The sequence below is a fragment of the Pempheris klunzingeri genome, chromosome 6 (genome assembly GCF_042242105.1).
Source record: "Pempheris klunzingeri isolate RE-2024b chromosome 6, fPemKlu1.hap1, whole genome shotgun sequence".
In the NCBI taxonomy this organism is placed as follows: Eukaryota; Metazoa; Chordata; class Actinopteri; order Acropomatiformes; family Pempheridae; genus Pempheris; species Pempheris klunzingeri.
Window position 1 is genome coordinate 14,263,209 of NC_092017.1, and position 20,350 is coordinate 14,283,558.

Consider the following 20,350-nt stretch of genomic DNA (forward strand, 5'->3'; position numbering starts at 1 on the left):
TGCTGCTCTGGTTGGTTTAGTTAATATAAGCCTCTCTGCCTCCCACAGTGTACTCTGTCATTTTTTACCTCCCCCCTCATCCTTTTTACTCTCTCTCTTTCTCTCTGAAATACACACACTGAACCCTCTACATTCACACGCAAGATATTCAAGTTGTTATGCAAGATGAAATGTTACTGCTCCTGATATCAGCAGCCTGAGATACTGGCCTGGCTCTATTGGCATCAGTTGAGTATCAGCCTACATATTGGTTTATGTGTGAGTTAGCTAAATGTTTGCTCTTTGGCCAGAATGAATAATTGATTTGGGTAAATGATTTATTAGCCATCTGTTGGAAAAGCAGGAGAGAGTGGGAGTTAAAGACAGAGCGTGAGTGAGTGAGGACCATTAATTTAGAACAAGGCAGAGAGGAGTTATTGGCACCAAATCTTTTTGGGTCACAACAGGTTACATACATTATTCAGAACCAACGACGAAGTCAGATACTTACAATATAAAACACATTAGAACACAAGTGGAAATATGAAATCTTGCAAGTTGCAAGCAAGTTAAACATAAAATAAATAATCAAAATTCTGCTTTTTTTTGGTCTTGAGAGGATGATTTTGAATCCCAGCAGGCAAAGGTGAACTAAGTATCCAGATACTTTAAAAAAGTCAAAAGAAGCACTAACACGAAGTAGGAATGATGTGTTACTTCTGTACTTGTACTATCAACAAAATGTATTTTAGCATCAAAAATAAAAGTAGTTATTATGCAGCAGAGTCGCTCGTGTCAGTGTTAAATATTGTTGATTATATTCTTGGATTATTGTCACTGGTCATTGTCACAACATGTCAGCAACACTTTGATCACTCTTCTTTACTGATGAGTATATAAATCTACATGTTAATCTACATCAGTGTATCAAAATACTAAAGCAGCTTGTGGCCTATGTGAAGTCTCTCTGCAGAGCAACTAGGAACAGTGGCTGTCAGATACATACAGTACTTCTTTCACAGTTTGTGTGTGTATGTATGTATGTATGTATGTATGTGTGTGTGTGTGTGTGTGTGTGTGTGTGTGTGTGTGTGTGTGTGTATTATCATTGTGCAAAGGTGAAAGGTTAACAAAGATGAATGCGGTGTGGTTAGGAACTCTGTTTTGTCTATTGAAGACAATGAAAGCCAAATGCAACATGCTGCTTGTTGGCAATGATGCAAATCTGACAGCAGCACCGCTCAGACGCCGACTCTGTAGAGACACTGACAAAACATGGTGTCCTTATAAAACCCTTTGCTTTATTCAACGTCTGTCACTTATTATCAACAATTGTTTTGAAAAAAGGGTAACAGCACCTGATGCAAATGATGGATGTACTTATATTGCTTTAAAAATCAGATTGAAGGATGATCACTGATTACATACGTAAATTTGCTGATACCAATCTATGGTTGATTGACGGGAAGATCCTTTGATGATGTAATTTCTACCCCAGTCAGACTCCTACGGAGCTCAAAGGGGATTTTCTATAGGTCAGGGTCTCTACAGGTAGACATACTGTAGCTGCATAATTCACTGTCAGCTATAGTTTCAGGCTTCAGGCTTGATTCAATCTGTGTGTGTGTGTGTGTGTGTGTTGGAGTGTAAGAGTAGGTCTGGGCTGAGTCAGATGTGTTATTTCACTACGTTGTGCAGTGATCTTGCTGTAGATTACTTTTTCCCTTTAATTTTACTTCATTTTCTGCCAATGATTATTTTGCACACTGGACCAGTGCACTGAACAGTGGAGATATTTCAAACTACCTGCAGTCTCGCTTTGGTACACTGTAACACCCCTCCCGTCTGGACACTCATCTGTTCAATCTATCTGCTTGTCAGGGGCACACGCTCCAATAATTCTCAACATCCTTGGCCTGTAAGCAGGTAAAGAGAGGAGACAAGGGTGGTAGCTGCTATCGTAAAAGTCCAAAAGCAATTTCTCTAAATTAGCTCAGCCTGAGACTCCCATGTGGACTCCAAACAAATAGCTCAGCATTTGTAAGAGAGCACACACTTTTCTCCTGCCAGCAACACTGAGGGTTGATTCTAACGCCTCTTTGAAGACATCTGATGTTGGTTAAAACAGAAACTGACTGACACTGCATCCCCCAGCGTGTTTAATTCAGCACCAGTATTAAGTCATTATTTAAAATGAAAAGGGTGCAAGGTTCATCCCATACATCACACATTTTTCCACCTTTTTTGGCAAGATTCAGCAATTAGGTTTTTTTTTTTAAACTGTTCATTTAGGCAAGGAAGACCACTGATTTTGTGTTTAGAATTACAAACGATTCCTCTGACTGACATTTAATTTGACAATAAAAACAAGAATTAATAAAATACATATGAATTAATTACTCCATCAGCGTTTGGCCAAAAAAAAAAAAAAACTGATTTGCATTGCATAGTTTGAACTTGTTTTACCAGCCAGGGTCCAAAATGTCACATAAATGGTAAATACGGAGGCAGGTTTTATTTCATATTTGGGGTGCAACATTTTAAAGTCATAATTGGAATAAAATAGATTTTTTAGAACTATTTGTTAAACAACAATTTGCTGTTTTAAAGTAGGTCATGTGCCAGACTACACCTTCCTGGAGGCTCCTCTTATTTCTTGGCAATTACTGCTGAATTTCCCCAAATTGTTGACCTGCTGCTAAAGGAAAACTCAAACTCTTGTCAGGGGACAAAATATTTGTTTGAGCAGCCAGACTTTGCCCACAGACCGCTATCTGCATACTACTGTTTCATGTAGTAACAACAAAATCACACTGACACACATCACATAATACAAGTTATCCAGCATGTACTGTGCGTCAGCCTGTCTCCCTGTGAGGTGAACAAGGTCTTTATAACGGTGTGCCGGCTGCCCGGTGCAGACACCTGCTGCACCTCCCTTTCCGTCTGTCTCTGAAACATGTTATTTAATTGTGACCTCCGTCCGATAAGATTCAACAGTAATTTTAGTTGTGGGAATACTGTGCTCCCCATATATTTTGTGAAGCAAGTCTTTCACCAGAATCTGTTAAGGAGCAAAAGTCAGACTGAAAAGTACATGTTTAAATCAAATTCTCAAAAAAAGTTACGTCTGCCTCAAAGCTCGTGTCTGAGATATGTTCTTGTGAATTTCAGCTCAAGCCTCTTTCAGTTTTGGTAACTTTCACTAATAACTCGACTGAATTTAATTTGATGTGAGTTCAAGCTAGTATCAGGACTGCTTTCATCTCAGTGTAGCACCTCATCCTCTCTGATCAGATACCAGACTAGACTGCATAAAGGCCCTCGACACAGTCTTTGTTTTCACAGCCCACTCAGCTTCTTCATAATGGCTAGAAAGATAGAGAGAGAGAGAGTGTGTGTGTGTGAGAGAGAGAGAGAGAGAGAGAGAGAGAGAGAGAGAGAGAGGTGGGGGAGCATACAAGGGCAGAGAGTGAGCTTGTTAGACTGTCAATTTCCTCGACACCATCATCATTATTCACTGGCTTAATTCAGGATCATAGCTAAAACACCACTTTTACACAGAGGATGTCATTTGAATGTCACACACGCGCTCTCACGCACTCTTCATCTTCTCTCGAACAAAGCCTTGCTGAAAAAGTGAAAGAAAAGTGTTGCCAGCCTGTTCCTTTCTCTGTGACACACGTACAAAAAAAAGAAAAAAGGTGTATGAGCACATTCCCCAATCAGACTATGAGATAAGACAAATCTGTCATGATCTTGTCTAATTGTAGAGACATTGACCAGAGAAGCAGCGGGACTGGAGCCAGCGACAGCCTGACCTGGGGCGGGGTCCTCAGTCACCACGGTAACAGCTCAGGGGGACATTTCCACCCCTGCTGTGTCTGAACTCATCAATCGATCAGACAACAGATGGGAAATAAGATTGGAGAGGACAGGTCTGTCTGTGTGTGATTGGTATCTCTGTTTATGTGCATGTGTGTGTGTGTGTGTGTGTGTGTGTGTGTGTGTGTGTGTGTGTGTGTGACAGTTTGAAATAGCCAGTTCTAACAGGTGTATGAATGCCAAACAGACAGAAGGTGTTGTTGGCTAAAAGACATGCAGTAGTGGCACATTTGGTTCATACACATGAATGCACAGACAAACACACATGAACACAGACACACACATCGGACCGACTATGGTTTCAGCTTTCAAGGAGTCAGGTACAGTGACATGCTCACGCACTGATAACTTCTATGAGATAGCACCATCAGGCAAACAGTGCCGCTCGTCTTTAGCAATAATGGCAGAGATTTGCTGAGGGAAAGAAAAGGAATTAAAAGGAAATGAAATGAAAAATGGAAAATGAAAAGGCAAACTAAAGGACAGTACATTAGGCTATGAAACTTAGAATATTCTTGCATTTGTTTCACTGGCTGATGTTAAGGTTGGTACGACGGATGTGAAGCTCTCATTTTATCATAATTACAATCAAAATAATATCTGGTTTTCATAAACCAAAATTACACATTATCAACTTAAAAAAATAAAACAGTTAATTGATTCCTAATTGATTCCTACAGACTGAAAGAGGACTTATCGCTGGTTGAACTGCAGTAATAAAAGTAAGATTTTCATCATCTACTGAAAAGCAGCAGATCAACCGTTGACAACTAAGCTGATCTTTGCAAAAAGTGGGCAATCTGATTACCTTTTTAAAATTAGGCGTTTTAGTGTCCTTGTAATCACAATCTCTCTGGTTCGAGTCCAGCTGCAAATCATCTCCTCCCTCTCTCTATCTCTATTCTCTCATTTCCTGTCTTCACAATACTAAACACTATCTAATAAAATCCTAAAAGCATTATTAGGAATATGGATGTAATATTTTCTCATGGGCTGCCTGTTTAACAACAGTTAGATTTCCATTTTTCTGCAATAAATGAGAAGACGACTAACTCTTGGGACCTTGTTACATTTCTTAATGTAACAAATACAGTTTGATACACATTAAGACTCAGTATCAACTTTTACTTTTCTGATGTCATGACAAACAAATCTCTAACAATTCTCTGAATCCTGGGGGTATCACATCTTTACGTATCTGTGAAATCAAAGCCTTATTTTGTTTATTCCTCTCAGCATCCACTTCTCTCTTGTCTGTTTTTCTCACCTTTTCCCCTTTACAATGAAGGGGACCTTAAAGACCCTCTTTTCCCTCTCCTCTCCGCTGTTCTTGTCGCTTAACCTGATCATTTTCCTTTTTGATCTGGAATGAGGAGTAGAATGAGCTTCAATCTCCAAACAAAAAAGGAAAAAAGCCAAACCATCTTTACAACAGATTGTGTTTCTAAAACTATCCTGCAGATAACAGAAATTGACAAAATGTTTAGCAGTCTCCTCACCTTTACTCTCATTAACTGTTTCCAAGTTAACTCCATCTCTCCTCTCCCTTCCCCCACCAAGTGTCTGGCACATAGTGGTAACACACTCCCTGGTGGGCGTCACCCTCTGCCAACTGTTGCCAGTCTAATGGAGGGCTTGCCAGCGAAAGAGACGGCCAAGGTGCCAATTAGTACGTACGATTACGCACAGAGGCATCTTTCTCATTTGCCCTAGCTGTACTTCTTCTCTCTTCACTCTTCTCTAGTCATTACTTCGCTTCTCTCCCATCATGTTGTCCTGGTTATCACCTCCTCTGTTCTCTTTCCTTCACGACCTTAGCAGGAGTAACAGGCCGAGGGGGGGAGGTTTGTGATGGCCCCAGAAAGCCCACAACCCCTTGAATTTCTGTTACAACAGTTCTCAGCTACACGATAACAGCCTTTAAGGAAACAGCAAGTGCCATCTGGTTTTTCATACCTCCCTCCCACTTACTCTCTCTGTGTAATACAGGCCATCTTGAAACACCAAGGAAGCTTGCTGAGGTAATCATGGCCTCCAGCGTTGACACTGTTAGCAAATGGTCCCATAATTACACATGTTCACACGTAATGTTGAGTGAGTCAGGGGTATCCACTGCGGAGAGGCTCACATGCTTTGTAGTCTGAGCTTACAGTCGTGTGTTGTGCCTCCATAAGCAAAATGTTCTACAATACAGTTAAATTAGGGTTCCCTCCTGTTTAACTCGAACCGGAAATACCTTCAGGCAAAGTCAACTCAGTACAGTCAGTTGATTCAACACCTCTCTGATACAATGCCAGCAACACTGAATATCATCAGCTTCACAGATGCTAGGATTTATTGCAGGGCAATTGTGTTGAAGTGCATTAGATTAGTGATTTCAAGCATTTCTGTTTTTTTGACTACTTGTTGTGTACAAAGCCTGAAGGGACAAGTTGCACCTGTGTATGTCGCAGGAGTCCCTCAGTGCCTGCAACCCCAAACAGATTATTTTAAGTTTTATCATATGAATTTAACATTTTCATGACCTTAAACATACTTAATCTCTTTTTCATAGTCCATAAAGAACTCAAAACAGATTCTGTCATTTTATAATACATCTAGTATTTTAATTTACTGGCTACAAGGGCTACAGGCTCTAAACTAGACATGCACATACTGATCAAACTCTTACTGGTACCTGAAGTTGCTTGAAGTCTTCTTTGATCCATATTTTTCATACAGGTTTGTACTTTATGTGCGTCATATTGTCATTCGGTTTACATATTGTGATTTCACTACTTCTTCCTTGTGTGTTTATACGTTTATTGAATATCTGTCAATGGTGGAAGAGGATCCTCCCTCTATTATTCATCCTAAGGTTTCCTGTCAACTCTCTTCTCTCATCTGTAATTCAAAAATGTCCCAAATATAGATACATTTGACTTAACTTGACTATGTCTCCGATAGGATTTAGTTTAATCATACAACCTCTTTGCAGTGACATGGATGAAAAAGGTTTACGAATGTATTTTTGCAGCACTTCGACATATGGTTATGTGCTTAATAAAGTAAAATATAAAGGGACTATATATGAATATAGAAGATTCGTAACAGAATAACAGAATTGCTGTGTATGATGTTCAGTGATGTTCAGTCACATTAGTGTGTGTGAGTGACTGTCTGTTGCGTATTTGTAACACAGTTTGTGACCCTTCCTGTCTGCAGAGGCCTCCTAATTACTTACTGATAGACAGCACTGGTGACTCATCTAATATTATCAGCAGTTCTCATAATCTTCATTCACTCTCTAATAAGGTTGCAAACCTCAAGTGATGGCCTATAGGTGAGTGAATGTGTCCGTGTGTGTGTGTGTTGGGTGGTCTGTGTGAGTGTGTGTTTCAGAGAACAAGAGAGGGAGACAGAGCGAGAACATTTTCATTAATTTATCTTTGCTGCGGCCAGAATGATAATTCAGAGAGGGATCTATCTGCAGCTCACTTCATCATGCTGAATATTAATAAAATGAGACCTGGAAGGCGATTTCATCGAGATCGAGCTCGTCTCCTCTCTAAATTACAATCGGTAGCATAAATTCAACCCATAGCAGATAGAGACAGAATGAATGCCTGTGTTGTTTTATGTTCTTTCGACTTATAGAAAGATGCCTTCATTATACTGAAAAATGGAGAACAGACAGAAAAATTTGAATTTGATGTTTACAACATGCATACCTGTCATTTTCAAACTGTTCTGGAAAACATGCAGATGTGTCTGGATTGCATTATTTTGGGTGATTTGGGTGACTTCATCACACACTGACCTCTATAGCAGGACACGCCAACACATCAATCAAGTGCATCCTGTTGTACACGCAGAGCTCACAGAGAAGGAAAGTCTGATTACAGCATCTGTCACCCTTGGGAGAGGCATTGACAGGTCTTGGTCTCTTTTCCTGTGTCTCCGTTCAGGCAGGTGAGATTAGAAACAATCCATTAGTGTGTGTCTGTCTCACTGTGTTTTAATTAAGCTTCTAATTTTGGTCGTATGGCACCATGCCCCAGGGTCACACATCAACTGACCAACAAGCTGGAGAGACGCAATGCTCTCTGACTATACCTTTCCCCACCATCTTCCACAGCACTTCTCTTTATACCCCTCTTGTGCTCTTCTCTCCTCCAACCTTGCATCCTTCCTCTCTCCAACAGCGAGTAAAGTATCGTTATGAAGCCCAAGCTCGGCTCATCAATAATTGAACAGCCAGAATCATGTAGAATTCTCTAAGAACCCTGTCTGCCACCCGTTGTACTTCTGCGCTGTGAACTGATTAATAATTCAGTCATGTGTGTGTGACTGCATGTGCGTGTGTGAAAGACACAGAGAGAGAGGTGTTGAGGTTAATCTGCTGCCTCATCACGCTCCTCCTTTGAAACCATGAACATTTCCTCTCTCTGTTCTGTCAGTGAGGCACCCGCCTGCCCTTCATTATAACATCTATCCCAAACAGAACAGACTAACTGGTTAACGTAAGCGCCCCAGGGCCCTTAACTGCCTTGTAATTGATGCACTATAGTACTCAGAGTGAAGTGATGGTCAACAAGCTATAACCACCTCACAACAGTATGACTTCAGATCAGTCTCCTGTAATCACATTAACCCAACACGGTGCTCAAGTAGTAACAGGTTGTAGCAACAGAGGATTTTTTTCCCTAAATCCCTTCATATTTGTGCCAATTTGTATAAAATGTTTAAAAAAATGTGAATGTCTCCAGCCCTCAATTAAACAATGTAAAGAAATTATTAGTTTTCAAAATCATTATTTGCTACTTATAAAGTACTCATACACACAGTTTAGTTGGTTTGGCATTTTTCATTAACGTTGATTTATTAAATTAAAAAATGAAACTATAATGCAGATGTTCTCCAGTTTTACTGCAATTCATTTTATGATTTGTGTATGATTTTGTACGTATAAGGAGACTGAAACATTGAAACAACAAAGATATACAATAAAATGATGAGATATTAAAATGACCAGATTCACCAAAAACATCAAAATTGCATCTAAAAGATAATAAAAGCACAAGCAAATAAACAGTTAAACCTTAAGAGAATGTGCATTAAAAGACAATAAAAGCATGTGAATAAATAGTCACAAATTATAAGAAAGTCATGTAGCTCCAGTAATTTAACAACCAGATTTAAATGCACTGACAGTTTTAGCAGACCTCAGGAAGCTTGTTTCATAGCAGGGGAGCATAGAAACTAAAAGCTGCTTCACCTTGCTTGGTTCTGATTCTGGGAACGCTGAGTAGACCTGCACCAGATGACCTGAGAGGTCTGGACGCCTCAGACCTTACAAGTAAGTCAGTGATGTATTTGGTCCTGAGACCATTTATTGCTTTGTAAGCAGTTAATAGGATTTAAAATATATCCTTTGGCAGCCTGGAAGCCAGTGGAAGGATTTAAGAACCGGTGTAATGTGAAAGGTTACCAAATCTCCATTAAAACAACTTTCTCATGCAACTTTTTTCTTTACAGGCCCTGGATCCTTTTTAATTTCGCAGCGGTGAATTTAAGATTGATGAAAAATCTCAAGTGAGTAGATATTAATATTCACTAAAGACCAGCAAGCAACAAAGAAGCAAACTATTGAGTCAAACTTGAGCAACCAAACCAGCTCAAAATAACTGAAAATAACAAACAAGTACAACCCTTTCAATTCAAAACGCCAATCCTGTTTCACAAATCTACATCTAAACACACACACACACACACAAATACACACTGTTTGACTCACCCACTGAGGACCACAATGAAGTCCATGACGTTCCATCCATTTCTGAGGTAGGAGCCTTTATGAAATACAAAGCCCAGGGCGATGATCTTTATCCCAGCCTCAAAACAGAACATCCCAATGAAGTAGGGCTCTGTTTTCTCCTGGAAGTGCAAAGCAGCAAAGCGAGAGAGCAGTCGGATGATTAGCTTACACCGAACTGAAATGGATGCTCTGTGCATGCAGGTGCCATCTCTGTTTTTTGTTTTTTTGAGGATCCATGGGCTCCATTAAAGGCAGTTTAGACTTATTTTTTTAACTAAAGCAATTTGACAGAAAAGTGTGATTGTGTGAGCAGATGTTTCCACGTGTGAACATCTTACCAGTCTCTTAGACATGGGTGTTTTGTCCTCTCCAGGAAGATGCTGCTCCAGAGCCAGGACGATACAGTTGGCGATGATGGTGGTGAGGATCATGTATTCAAACGGAGTAGATGACTGATGTTAAGGAACTTTTGTCTGACCAAATGTTGAGTGTCTGGTCAAGTATGTTAATTTTAAACATAAGGCTGGAGAAACTATATTTTAAGCCTGACTCTCAACCCAAGACCATCAAGCCCAAGCCCCAAAACACCTGGGCATTGTAGTTTAGGATGGTGTATGTGGGATCAACTCAAAATAAACTACTACTGCCAATAGTGTGGCTGTTTGATGTGTTCACATTGCTTTTGGACAAGGATAGAGGTCATACATAAACATATCAGGAAACACTTTAACTACACTAACAATATTTGTCAGTAGGATTACTTCATTGAACATTTAATATTCCACTGCACTTAAGGTTACTCACAGAAAAGTGCATACAGCAAAAGCTCTAAACAGGTTTCTAGGTTACAGTTAAACACAAGTGTCTATTCATCAGGGTACAAAAGCAGTTCAGCAAATGTGTGTAGTGTGATAAATGTCACTATAAATCTCACTATGATACCTATACAGAGCGCAGACAGCCTATGTACTTAGAATAGAGAGCACAGATACAGATTCAGATACACAATTGGGAAAAATAATTAAGTTAATCACAGTAATTCAAACCCAGCAGCACTGCAATTACAGTCATGTAAGCATAGATAGACAGCTAACATTGATTCCTCTGTATGAAACAGAATTAACCTGCCATGTGATAAGCCCCGGGGCCGAAGACACAACCAGACACAGGCTGTACCTTATCTGAGGTCAGCTGCAACAGACAGCCACACACACACACACACACACACACACACACACAGAAGCAGCAGAAGGTTTATCGAGCTGAGTGGGTGGGCCTGAGATGTGATCCTGTAAACAGGGTCACTCTTACTACAAGCTTCATTGCCTGTTCTGTGGGACCTGTATTGGTTGTTGGTTCAACTCCAGCCACTCTGGGGTTGAGCTAAACCAGCAGTGAGCTCTTTAGCTAATGCTCTGCGTGGGCAGTCCCCTTTCTCCTGGTTATGTGCAGAAGAGGTAGGAAGGAGGGGAGCTTAAATCTGCAGAGTGGAGACAGGGAGGGAGAGCGGATAACAGGGAAGACTGACACAGGAGAAAGTGATAAGGAGGATGAAGGCTGATCAGTGGAGGAGAAGATGATGGTTATATAGAGAGTCAGAAGCCTGCAAAACCGGTGGGTGAGAAGAAGGCAGCGAGACCAAATAAGACTGACACCGGACAGATCGATGTTGCGCTGGCAGCTGTACCCAGCAGGGTTACTCAGGGACATGTGAGCGATGAGAAGCTAAATAAACAGAACAAATACAATCTTACTCCCACCAGGCCGCAGGGATTCTCACTTAAACCTAGGCTGCGCCACAGATTGACTCAGTGATATCAAGTTAATCTCTGAGAGGTTTTGGGAAAACAAAAACCACAGCAGCCATCAACAGCCATCAGCAGCCGGTAGATAAGCAGGCTTGTTATCAAACTTGTGGGGAATATCTTGAGGTATATCTTTTGATTCATTCCCTACAATGGCTGGCATCACTTTAGGCTCACTGAGAGCTCTCAGCAGCAGCCAGTCGCCACACCCTGCATTCCCTCAAACTCACACAACAAACAGGAGGAGGGGGGGAAACGAGATCAAGGGAGAGACAGAGGGAGGGAGAGCGAGGTAAGAAAGGGGAGAAGAGAGAGAAAATGAAGATAGAAACACAGAGGTATCCACGGCAACAGGCTTCACTTCCAGCCAAAAGTCAATGCTACAAGATGTTATTGTGCAGCTGATCTCTGTCTCACACACACACACACACACACACACACACACACACACACACACACACACACACACACACGCATGCACACACAGACACACACACACACACACACACACAAACACTTGTGCTGTATATTAGGCTAATTTTAGCCATCACATGATGGCTCTTGAAGACCAATGACAGGTTAGAATCAGTCAAATTAAACAGTTATTGTCAAAGGAATCATCAGGAAACTGTTTGACTCTGTGATCGTTTCTTAAAATAACATTAGAGTAGAGTAAAAGTGAGTGATTCATGTATACTGTTCTTTTATCACATTTTTCATTTGCTTGATGCAAATATGTTGATATTCTATTGATAATTGGGCAGGGAGCGTACACTGGGTTTTTGGGCAGTTGTCTGATCCAGGTGAAAATTACACAATGAGAAATGAAAGAGAATCAAACAGCACAGTGGAGGCCAGAAAACTAAAAGAATGAGCTGGAAGATGCTAAAGAGCACCGTAGAGCAGAGGGGACACTTCTCAGAAATAATTCTCCATTGGTTCAACACAAAGAGCAACTTCCTTCATTTGTACAGCCATTTTAATACTAATTTGGTCTCTGCAGCCTTTTTGATGCACTCCTATATTCTGTCATTTGCTTTAGAGCCTCCAGCAGTGGAATGATTCGCTGCAGCTCTATCATTTTTCTCGTATTATTTTTATATGTTTTGTATTTTTTTGTCATCTGTTTCTTTATTGTTCCATGTATTATTTTGTTGTAGTTTCCTCCTAGTATGTTACTCCCTGTCCCCTGCTCCCTGTCTTTTCCTTGTGTGTTTTCCCGCCCCTGTTTCTTGCATCTGTTCCTTGTTAACCCCGTGTGTCTCCATACTCCTCATCACTTCACACCCAGTCCAAAGCTTTGTTTATGGTCAGATTGTCTTCAGTGTATGGTTGGTGTCTGTCCTTCTGTCCTTGTGGTTAATGCCTGTGTTTTTTGGGGCCTGGTCCTGGATTTTCACCTGCCAGTTTTAGTTTTTTTTCTTAAAACAATCTGCCTGTATCTGAACCTGGCTACCAACCTTTGTGACAAACAGATGGGTTGTGCATGATATGTCTGATGTTCCCTGACTTCCCCAGATTTTAAGTTTTCTCATGTAATACCATAAAATTCAGTGTTGAGTTCCTTATAAATTAATGAAGCAACAAGTGTCTTTAACTGAAACCCATAACCCCCTCCTCTGCGTGACGTCGATCACAGATCGTCTACCAGTTTTAGCAGCAAGGCGTCTCGTGAGCAATCCTGTGAGTCACAGTGACGCTGGCACTCTGCCTCGAATCCTCAAACATGCGTGTAAAAATAGACATGGAGACAGAGTGTGTTGCCCTGTGCATCTGAATACGCTCAAGACCAGATTGGATCCAAGCGCCTGTGATTATTATTACATAGAGGTGAAAATCAAAATGAATCACAGGCATCTGAGCCAGGCTTATTGGAAATCTGTGAATTATCACCCGCGTGTGTTAGTTGAAGGCAGAAAGCAGCATTAAATATACAAACACAGAGGAAAGCCAGGCGTGTAATCTCCATTTGAGTATAATTAACTCTTTTTAAGCCTGGGGAATGAAAACACTACAACTTAAATCTCTATTGAGAATTCGAACTGTGCTGTTATTAAAATATGCTTAAGATTGAAGATGTTGGTGTTGTTGATGTCAACTGAATTGATTTAACAGACTGCTGCATCGAACAGTTCAATCCATCTTCAGCTCCACATCACCTCCACACCTCAGTGGCCTGCTTGAGCCAGCCGATCAATCCTGAGGATAAATGCGGCCGTAGTTCAGTCAACTCAGAATCCGCCCTTATATAAACCTCTCTGTCAGGAAATGTAGAGGCCAGTCTCATTGTCTTCAGCTTTACTTATTGTTAAAATCCGGTCTAATTACAGACGTAAAAAAGTAAGCAATTAGTGGAAAAGAATGTTTTTGTAATTAGAACTACATGAGAGCACGGCCATACCTACACTGGGGACACCAGGATCATTTCCTTGCTAATTTATATTTTTCATGCAAGGATGCAATTTAGTTAGAGGGAAATTAATGGTCTTTCTTATGTATAATCTGACCCTGTAGGCACCTGCATAAGACTTTGCAAGCTAAAATGCACCTTTAATTAAATTATCATGTGTGTAATTTAAATCCTGGTTAAGTCTCTGAGTGAGACCTTTGTGTCTAAAAAAAAAAAAAAAAAGAGTAGTGACCATCAAATACCTAAAATCTCTACCAGTCTGACTGTTTCATACTTAAAAAACTACCAGCCGGTAACCATATGATTTTTCATGTGTGCCTTGATGAAACAAACTCTATTAAATCCATCAATCAATTATTTAGAGGTGTATGTTCTCAATGGGAAACTTCCCGCTGTGGGGGATCCCAGTGGGGATCAGAGAGGAGGAGCAGCTGCCGGTCCTCACCAGGCCTGCCGCACTAAACTTAGGCCATGTGCTTAATTAGCCCTGGCTCTTCCCTGCCAGGCCGAGATCAGCCTGCCATCGACTGCAACCTCAGGTAGGTAGGCTGCATACACACACATTCAACCACCCCCTGATCCTGTGAGCTTGCACAGAGGCATACAAGAGAGAATATGTACTCAAATAAATATCAAAACGCAGGGCGATATGCTCTTGTAAGCCCATACACGCAATCCACAGAAGCCTCTGGATGATTCCTGAATTGATCATGTGCTGTTAATTGAATACTCAGATAAAAGAAAGAGCCTCTTACAGCGAGGTGACAGCAGCAAGTTGTGCTCCGAACACAAGGCTGACCTTTTAAGAGATGTCCTGCAGAGATAGTGTGTGCATTTGTGTGCTCTTGTATTTTTACTTGTGTGAGGACAAATTTGAGTTTTAGTTGATGAGAGCAGGGGACATTTGAGGGCATGTTTTAGGGTAGTTTTCACTTCTTCAAATGGCTGTTTGAGGGTTAGGACTTTTAGAATTAAAAACACAATTAGGTTTATGTTACATTTAGGGAAAGGCCTGACATTACAAAAGTACAAAAAGGGGTTAAATCAATGAATTACATTGCTCCTTAAATTCAGTTCTTCGTTTCTAGAATTACCATCTGAATCTGCAGCTCTCTTCAGTTTTACAGAGTTTTATAGAGTTTCAGCTTATTGTTTAGCTGTCTGGCCCCTAATGTTTTATTTCACTCTTAACCCTTTAACCTCCTCACCAAGAAAAAAGCAATGAAAAAATTTATTCTTTATATATTTTATTTCCTTGGGGCACTAATAACAAAAATCTGTTTTTTTATGAACAGACCCCACATTTTTTGAAATATTGGCCTCTACCAAACGGTTGAGATGTCGTAAGTAAAACATGTTTTCAATAAGATATAGTGAGTCAAAATGTGCTCTACCATATGGTTGAGCAGAAGGTTAAAGGGTTAATGTTCTCATAGTGTTGTTTTCGGGCACAGCAGGCAGCTATTTCCAACAAAAAAAGCTACAAAAACCCACTGCACACTACAGACAGAGTTAACCACTTACTGTTGAACATAATGGAGTGTTTAGCAGCTAAAGAGCCACATATTTGCCTTAAGGAGTAGCAACAGAAGAGACCAAAGACAGAGACTGAATATTGGACTTGTATTCGCTAGGTGGCCACACACAACTACCAAATGAACGAATGCTGCTCCATAACTGCTGGATGTTTAAATAGGCAACTGTTTTAACAACAGGTTGGGTGATGATATGTCAAAGTTGTGTTCACAACTTTTTTCTGCAGCCCCTCAGTGGCCAAAAAATTAGTTACTGCAGGTCTAAGTACAATTTTGCAGGCAAGTTACACTGTGGCATTGTTGCTTTTACTAAGGGATCTGAATACTTGTACAACCACCTGGCATTAAGGTAGAGAAAAGAGCTCAAGAATACATTTTCTATACTTGTGAATGCCTGCACAAGTATAGAAATACAAACATGTGTGTATCAATGTTTATATGTGTGTTTATATGTACAATATGTGTCTGTGCTTACTTGTGTATTCACTGTGCATGGATCCTGACACTCCAAACATGAGTCACATACATTGCAGAGAGCCACAGAATCCCTCCCTTCAAAACCATATTAGCAAACAATATAATATAGTATGACTCAGTGAGTAATGACTTGTTTTAATAGCATGTGACACAGCGATCAGACATCATTACATATAATTCCTGTTAATGTCTGTTAATCAGATACAGTAGAGCTCATTAGATGTAATGAGACACTCCCTCCACAACAGCACATTAACCTGGAGGTTACTCAGTCTGGCTACTTTCCTTCTGGTCACTATAGCACACACAGTGTTTAGACCCAAAGCCAACTGTAGGAGCAGAGTATGAGATTGTTACGGCATAATTAATGGCAATGTCCCAATCGCAGATATATCTACGATATGATAACCGATACACACACACTACACAACTATTTGGTTGAAATTCACCCTGTTTCTATTTTCAATCACCTCAACGGACAGGCAAACCCAGAGAAAACTACAATCGATCAACAATAGAAGCTCACTCATTCTATTTGCTGAGTTTTTAAAATGAGCAGTCGGCCAGTCAGTCAGTCAGGAAGCTGTTGAATGGAGCAGAACAATAGCATTGAAGAGGCCACACCTGGCATGGACACCTGGTGAGCTGCACAGCAGCAGCACAAACACACCACCGATGGACATTTGCGTCCTCCTCAGCAACAGGCAGAGGAAATAATCTCTCCCTTTGCAGTAATAGAAGTCAGTAGGTTTGAGAAAGCAGTCAAATAATCATTAAACTAACAGCACTACTGAAAGTTAATAAAAGTGTTATATGATACAGATTTGGGCAAAGTGACTCTCAGATTTTATAGCCGTGTTTATCCAGATTGTGTCAGATCCACTTTAATTGAGCTTGTGATGAGTTTAGGGTTGCAAGTCCTCACAACATGAGAACAAAAATGCCTCTCACAGTTTCCCACAGTCCAAGGAAACATCTTCAAATGTCTGGTTTTGTCTGATCAGCAGCCCAAAACCCAAACATATTCACTTACCAGCGGTACAAAACAGAGAAAAGCAGCACACTGCTCACACTGGTGAGGTTGGAAACAGAGAATGTTTGGCAATTTTGTTTAAAGAAACACCTGATAATCAAAATAGACACTGAACAACAATTCATTAATTATTAATTGATTATTTAACAATTGTTGCAGCTGTAGTTGAGTTTGAAATATTGACTGTATATAACTCATCAGGGGGATCAGCAGGTCTTCATAGCCTTTTGTTGACAGAAAAGATTCACGGCCATAAACACAGAAACTCCTGTGTGTTCCTCTAATCCACTTTCCATTGGCACCCCTCCCCCCTGCAGTAGTGTAGATATAGCTGTAGTCATAACCTGAGTCACTCTGATATATAACTTCATCCACGGCTGGACTACTGATCTATAAAACTGTAAAACGAGGCCACACGGAGACTCAGAAAGTCTTATTTAGTGCTTGTTTTTTTCTTGTCCTACTCCTCTCTCTCAATTACTGATATCCTGATGTACAATGATGGATTGGCTTGTATTTAAAATCATAAATGAAAGAACCAAAAAAGCAATTGATTCAAATAACAAAAATTCAAATAACTCCCAGACTGAAGCAAACACAGAATGTGTGTGTGTGTGTGTTTGGTGGTTGAATTTCTCATGTTTTGCCCCACAGTGTGGGTGCTCTCCATGGTGCTGAAGCCCCCCATATAGTCTCTATGGCACAGAGTAACACTAAGGAGAATGTGGCTGTTTATGGACTTCTGTGAAAGTGAGTAGGCCTACACACTTAAGGACATAAGAGAGGACTGTATTCAGGTTGGGCTCACAAATGGATTGCGAAAAAACCATGTTTCGTCGTGTGTTTATTGTACAGTTTACCCACCTGTAATTCACTCCTACACGACTCCTTGCACACCTCTGGCGAGTGTGTTTGTACATCTCACACTTTACCCGCTTCATTTGCACCATGAAGCAGAAAAGGATATGGCCACTCAATGATTTTCTTGGCGTACTTCCTGACCACGTTGTCCTCGCCAAAGATGAAGAGGGACCTGTTGACGGTGAAGCAGTTCTCCCTGACCGGGATGGGGTTGTACAAGGCCATGGTGCGGGCACGCTGCGCTTTGGTCTGCTTGAAGGCTGGGGAGACGCCACCTGTGGACACGGCCGCCCCATCGCGGTTGCGGTTGCGCTCGGACCCTCCATCCCCTGAGCTCAACAAGCCCGGGACGTCGTCTCCAAACCGGGCCATTCTGCCAAAAGCAAACCACACAGGAGGGAGGACGGGGTGAGACAGAGGAGACAGAAAGGAGGTTACAGTCTCCTAGAAAGCAGGGCGCGGTGCTTCGCTCGGTGTTGGCGAGCAGCGGAGTGGCGAGATCCTGACCAGTTTTAGTCCATCATCAGTTTTATTCACAAAAACACACCCCACTCAGTGTTCTTTAACTTCAAAATGAGTTCAAAACATTTGATTTTTTTTTTTTCCTCTCCAGACGGCCCAGTGAGGAGCCCGGTGAAAGCCCGTCGATCCCCTCTTGGAAGTGCACAAAAAAAAAAAAACCCACACACACACAAATCCAAAAGTAATTCAATCCAGCCTCATTTAACAATCCGTCGTCTTAAAGGAAGCTGTAAAAACTGACACATTTTGCAGCGTTTTGTCCATCCAAAACACTAATAGCTTCAAGAAAAGCTGCAACAGGTCACGTCTTCAGCCATCCTCAGTCCCCTGAGCGAGAAGCAGAAGAGCGGGTTGATCCATGGGTTTTAAAATAAACTATCAACAGTCCACTGAGTGATTCAGAGCACATCACTCCTGTCTCCTCTCTCCTCTCTCCTCTTCTCTGCTGACCACCTACCACAAGAGCACTATCCTACTGCGTGCGTAAGAGGACGAGCGGTACCCAAAAAAAAAAAGAAAGAAAAAAAAACTTTGGCATTTTCCACGAGATTTTTCCCTCGAAACAACGCGAACAAAAACCAAGCTGTCACAACTAGGTGTCACACAGAGGAGAAGAGAATCGTCAGTCCGTGTTGTCTGCGGTGGGATATTAGAGGAAGCATCTCTGTTTCCCCGCATTGGTGGAGAAGGGAGGAGAGAGGACAACAGTGTCTCCTACTGCGACAGGACCAACACACCTCTCCAAACCTCTGTCCAAACCCTCACATGTAGCTCTGGTGTTAATAGAGAATAACAAAGTCACAATGAGACGAGAACAATTATTAGATGTTATTGCATCTATTTAGAGGAGGAGGGATTATGTAAACCAGTTATAGTGAACACTTGACTGTTTATAAACCTCTTATTCCACATTAAAACATACCATAGTGTGACTTTGTGCTTTTGTGTTATGCTTGAATGTTTACTGTGAGATCCCTGAAGAATTCTTTTTTTTTTTGTGACTGGTTAACTAGCATTTGAAGTGGGGCCACGCTGTGATCTTTACTGGCTTTGACTTGTGTTGTGTTGGTCACGCCTCAGGGCGGGGAAATTGAACGCTGGTCACGCTTCAGATCTGGAAGTAAAACACCTGGTGTGAAATACCCAGTGCAGGGAGGACAGCACCAAGCAGGCTAATTACTGGGTTCAAAACCTACTATTGTAAGACATGGTAGTGAAGGGGTGTCGTGCTGCTGCGTGCTGGCTGGAAGTGATCATATCTACTCTCATGAGGATATGGGATTTTCACAATGAAGGGGAGGAAATAGGAGAGCAAGGAGCGGTGCATGTTGGGGTGGAAGGGTGGAGCTGAAATGTTACATCTGTCAGACATGAGAAACATGACTTTAGATCAAGCAATAATTAAGAGGGTTGGCTTTAAAGGATAAGCCTGGTGACATTTCTCTTATTTTCAACAAGTCCACTGAAAAGAGCAAAACTAATGAGGAACCAGTTTTATCTGCGTAGCCGAAGCCTGATGTAACTTCATCCTTGATTATTATGCAACAGCGTAAAAAGACTACAGCCGTGCCCCGCTGCACTACAGTAGCAGTAAACACAAAATAAACCTGAGGGTGGATGTCATTAGTTTTGCACATATTTGGTATTGGACAAATAAAAATTCAATCCATTCAATAGCTGTTGAGACTTTTCACTTAAATCCACAGACATGTTGACACTGGATAAAAAGCAATAAGAAGAAGACTTCTTTATGATACATCCATGCACCAAACTCACAAGGATTTGTTCTTGGGGCACTGTGACTGTCAGTACAATTGCTATCTATATCATAGTTGTTGAGGTAGTTCTGTATCAAAGGCAAGTTCTGCAACTTGTTTTAGAAGCCCTTTTTGTTATGTTGGTTAAAATTCTCGTAACAGTCCGAAAATCAATAAATGAAAAAAAGGGAAAAAATGAGATCTGTAGCTGTCACAGGACTGTAATAAAAACATCCAGTCATTTTCATCCAGAAATTGAAATGATTGGATAGCTAACCTGCTTGTCTCC

General features: G+C 41.0%; 1 protein-coding gene across 1 annotated transcript in view; it reads right to left on the minus strand.

Moving 5' to 3' along the window:
• Positions 1 to 20,350, minus strand: part of LOC139202398 (voltage-dependent R-type calcium channel subunit alpha-1E) — an 83,716-nt gene that overhangs the window by 42,179 nt on the left and 21,187 nt on the right. The window contains exons 2-4 of the mRNA XM_070831864.1: positions 17,889 to 18,155; positions 10,000 to 10,105; positions 9,641 to 9,780 (exon numbers count right to left, since the gene is read on the minus strand). Of these exons, the coding sequence (XP_070687965.1) occupies positions 9,641 to 9,780; positions 10,000 to 10,105; positions 17,889 to 18,155 (513 nt within the window). The remainder of the gene's footprint in view (positions 1 to 9,640; positions 9,781 to 9,999; positions 10,106 to 17,888; positions 18,156 to 20,350) is intronic.